Source organism: Chenopodium quinoa, unplaced genomic scaffold (assembly GCF_001683475.1).
Source record: "Chenopodium quinoa cultivar QQ74 unplaced genomic scaffold, ASM168347v1, whole genome shotgun sequence".
NCBI classification, from domain to species: Eukaryota; Viridiplantae; Streptophyta; class Magnoliopsida; order Caryophyllales; family Amaranthaceae; genus Chenopodium; species Chenopodium quinoa.
In genome coordinates, this window is record NW_018745523.1 from 615,555 (window position 1) to 619,882 (window position 4,328).

The 4,328-nt window shown below is 39.3% G+C and overlaps 2 protein-coding genes across 2 annotated transcripts; both read left to right on the forward strand.

Moving 5' to 3' along the window:
- Positions 1-705: 705 nt before the first annotated feature.
- Positions 706-2,426, forward strand: LOC110715420. Its single transcript, XM_021894004.1, has 4 exons — positions 706-1,549; positions 1,640-1,783; positions 1,955-2,338; positions 2,394-2,426. The coding sequence occupies exons 1-4, from the start codon at positions 1,118-1,120 to the stop codon at positions 2,424-2,426; spliced, it is 993 nt and encodes a 330-aa protein (XP_021749696.1). The 5' UTR covers positions 706-1,117.
- LOC110715581 lies at positions 2,381-3,256 on the forward strand. Its single transcript, XM_021894169.1, has 2 exons — positions 2,381-2,836; positions 2,928-3,256. Exons 1-2 carry the CDS (start codon positions 2,426-2,428, stop codon positions 3,153-3,155), a joined length of 639 nt encoding a protein of 212 aa, XP_021749861.1. The 5' UTR covers positions 2,381-2,425; the 3' UTR covers positions 3,156-3,256.
- The last annotated feature ends 1,072 nt before the right edge of the window (positions 3,257-4,328 follow it).

Below are 4,328 nucleotides of genomic sequence, written 5' to 3' on the forward strand. Positions count from 1 at the left end.
TTTTGGGTGGGCATAAAATTTGCTCATGCATTACAATGGTGAGCAAATGAGAAAGACTTGAGCATTTTTGAAGATGAATAGTGCTCTTGTGGGCCCCACAATTTGCAATGGTTATATTTTTTGGGCTTAATTAGAAAATAACACCTGTTAAAAGACCTAATTTTGTTTTTAACACCTTAAGATTTCGAAGTTTAATTATAACACCTGTTAAAAAATAAAAATTTTGCTTTCACCACCAGATAACAGAAACTGTGACGGAATTTTTTGGTGGGGCCCACATAGTCGTTTACCCTCCAAATTCCATCCCCTTCAATTCGAATTTATCTTCTCTGTCATTTATTACCACCCAACTAATTTTGCTTCATTGAATTTCGTCTGCAAATCTTGAACAACCAAAATTACTGCGAACATTCAAACCCTATACTGATTATTGTGATTGAGAAATTGAGTTGGAAGAGGAGGTGTCAATATTGGAGCGAAACAAGTCAGCGAGATTCCGTCAGCCATTTCCAACATCCAAAAAGCTTGGACTTTTTCGTGGATTGTGACAGCAACAAGAGTAAGATTCCAATACAGGTACCTTTCGAACCCTTTAAGGTAGTTTTCAACAAGTACTGTGTGCTGCATTATGCCATTTGTGTGGGTGTAGTAGGGTAATTTGGGAAAAAAATTAGGAACCCTAAGAACAGTAAAGTGGGTTAATTTGTAATTAAAGTTGAATTTGATTAAATTAAGTATGATTTAGTGTAATGTGTGAATTATTTAGTTTAAATCATTGATTTTATTGACTGTTGACTGGTTTGTCATTGTGTTGGTTTAAATATGTTTGATTTTGTTGATTAAAGTATTGCGGTTGACTGTGTAATGGGGTTAGCTATGTTGGGTTTTATTGATTTGCTTTGCATTTGTTTATTAGGTAGAAAAATGGCCGACAACGAAGATGGATTAATTGATATAGTATTTAGAGTAGGGGGTGCTTTTGTTACTAAACAAGTGTCAAAATCAAAGCATTTGCTTTGTTGGTGTGGTGGGTTATGTTATTGGAGGAGGGATGTGGTAGTGGATAAGATAGATTTGCATTATTTGAGGGTAGCTGTTGTGCTGTGCATGGGCTTGGATGGCAAGATGTAGAGCTAAGTTGATCATTTTTGGTTCAGCAAGAGAGCAATATGCTAGGGTATGGGATTATGGGAAGGCTGTACTGAAATACAACCCTGGGTCTGGTTGTAATGTTGTGATTGATGGCATTGAAAAGCCTGAGCCTCCCTTGTTTATGAGGATGTTTATTTGTTTAAGGCCTTTGAAGGATGGGTTCTTGAAGGGTTGTAGGCCAATTATAGGGGTGGATGGCTGCCACTTGAAAGGAGGTTATCCAGGCCAGATTTTAGTTGCAGTCTCCAAGGATGGGAACAACAGCATTTACCCCATTGCTTGGGCAACTTGTGAGGTTGAAAACAGGGAGACTTGGGTCTGGTTTCTGGAATCCTTGATGCAATGCATTGGAAGTGCAGATGGGGCAGGCTTTACCTTCATGTCAGATAGGCAGAAGGTAATATTGTTTTGATTATTGTAGTCTTATTTTCTGTCCTGTTCTTTATTGTTTGAAGTGTGACAAGTAATTGTTGATGATGTTAAACAGGGACTGGTTGAAGCTCTGTCTGAAGTTGTGCCTAATGCAGAGACTAGGTTCTGTGTTAGGCACATTTGGGCAAATTTCAAGTTGAAGTTCACTGGATCAGTTTTCAAAGAGCTCTTTTGGAGTGCTGCAAGAGCAACAACATTTGTAAGTCTCTAGGTGACCTTAAATTATTTTGAATAAGTAAATGCATGATATTGTTCCTGTTCATGTACCTACTTCATGTAATAATGTTCCTATTGTGTATAAAAGCAAAATAAGAGCAACAACAGTTGTGTATGTTATTCTTTCATGATAATGTTCCTGTTGTGGTTGTAGGTTGAGTTTCAGATAGCCATGCAACAGATTAGGGAGCTTGATGAGTATGCTTACAATTATTTGGAGAACATCCCCACTCATCACTGGTGCAGACATGCATTCAGTGACAGTTGCAGGTCCAACATGTTACTAAACAACATGTGTGAGACTTTCAACTCTGTTATCAGAGATGCAAGAGACAAACCTATCCTCACCCAAATGGAATGGATGAGGAGGTACATGATGAGGAGAAATAATGAGAAGTGGGAGGACTCCAAGGAAATCACAACCAACATCACTCCATATGTGCATAAGCTATTTCAGAGGATGAGCTATGTGGCTAGGAATTGCATAATTGAAGCTGCCAGGGATGACACTTATGAAGTGCAGCTGAATGATGACCAGGTTCTAGTTGACTTGCCAAATTGGTCTTGTTCCTACAATCACTGGCAATTAACAGGCATCCCATGTATTCATGCATTTGCATGCATAATGGATCAGAGGGTTGATGCTGAGCAGTTTGTCCACCCCTATTACACTATGGACACTTACAGAGCAGCATATGAGCCTGCAATTCAACCTATGCCAGGCCCAAAGCATTGGGAGAGAGTGAACATGAGAGAGACTCATCCACCAGCATTCAAACAGCAGCCTGGAAGACCTAAACAGAAGAAGAGGAAGCTGGAACCTGGGGAGGGAACATCTGCAACAGGAGGGGAGCAGGGAAGAAAGAGGAGGAAAAGTCAGTGTAGGATTTGTGGTGGATTTGGCCACTATCCCAAGACTTGCAAGGGCCCACATGAACCTGAACCAACTGAGCAGAGAACTGCAGGAAGGCCTCCTTTAAATGTACCTTGGGTAGTTGAGCAAAGGAAGAAGAGGGAGATCAAAGCTGCTAAGAAGGTATGCTGTTGGATTTGTAACTTTTCTTTTAAAATTTGTGATGAAATTGGATGTTGATACTTGTTTATTGGTATTTGTGTTTAATAAACAGAGTGCAATAGGGGCTGGTCCAAACAGCATTGGGAATAGGACTTTTCCCCAAGAGCAACCTGGCTGTGAACCATTGAGTAAGAGGAAAGGTTCACACAGTCAACAAGGGCAGCCACAAGCCAAGCATCACACCACCCCCTCTTCCAGCCAACCTGAACCCAATGCTACTGGAGTGCAGACAAGGAGGGCTAAGCTGCTGACTTCCAGACAAGGAGGGCTGACACAATGATGTTTGAATTGTTTTTCTGAACTTTAGTTGTTGGTTGTATTTTCTGAACAATCAGTTGCAATATTTGTAGCTTTACTTTTGGGTATAGGACAAGGATCCTGTTTTGTTAAATTAATACTTTGCTGTAAGGCTTTACCAGCCAATTTTGTTAGGCACTGCAACAACAAATTTGATAAACAACTTAAATGCAATATCAACTACTTAGGTACTTACTTAATTCTTTGCTTTCATAATTGTGTACATTAGTTTGCTTGCAATAGTGGTTCACTGCCACTTATAAATCATTACATTACCATATTACTGTTTCATGCAATTACTAGCATTACAAGTTATACTTGATGCATTACAAACCCCCTAATAAGAAGGATCACTAATATGACCAAACTAATCCCAACAGCAAGACTAAGAACAGAGTGATCTGATCTAGCATTCCTTCCATGCATCTCTCTGTTCATCTTGTTCCTGTCAGAGTTTAAAGCCTTGCATTTCATTTTCAGCCTGTCCACTTCATTCAGCAAGCACCTCAACTGTCCACCAAGATCATCAACTTCCCTCTTGTAATCAGTAATTTCCCCCTTCAACAGTTTCTTATCTAGCAACAAATTGTTGATCACCTCTGTTTGCCAGGCTGTCCCATCTTGTTCATCCACCCATTCAAATGCTTTACAACCTCTGCTCTCAGTTACAGGATCGTAGAACTTGCATGTTCTGAACTTACGACCAGGGTTCTCCCTTGTCCAACTGGTAAGCTTTGCAAAGGGAACACCACATTTGCACTTCTTCTCCTTTGAAGGTGAGAAACTTGTAGAAGACATTTCCTGCACCAATTTGCCATCCGTAATAAGCAAAACCATTCGTACTATGAAAAAAATACAATTGAACCAAGGGAATTAAACAGTCACTCCTACAAATCAAAACCCCCAAATTATTTCTACAATGAACCCTAATTTCATTTTCTCGCAAATTACAGCACAATTAACACACAATGAACCATAACTATTTACGAATTACATGACTATTGCCAGATACGACCTGAATTATGCATTTAAGTCAACAACATATAGATTAATTTACGAATTATTTTTGAAAGATAAATTAGGGTTTCTAAAGTGCTATTGACGCAATTACCTGATTTGATATCTACGTCCCCCAAACAATGATGGTAAAATCAAA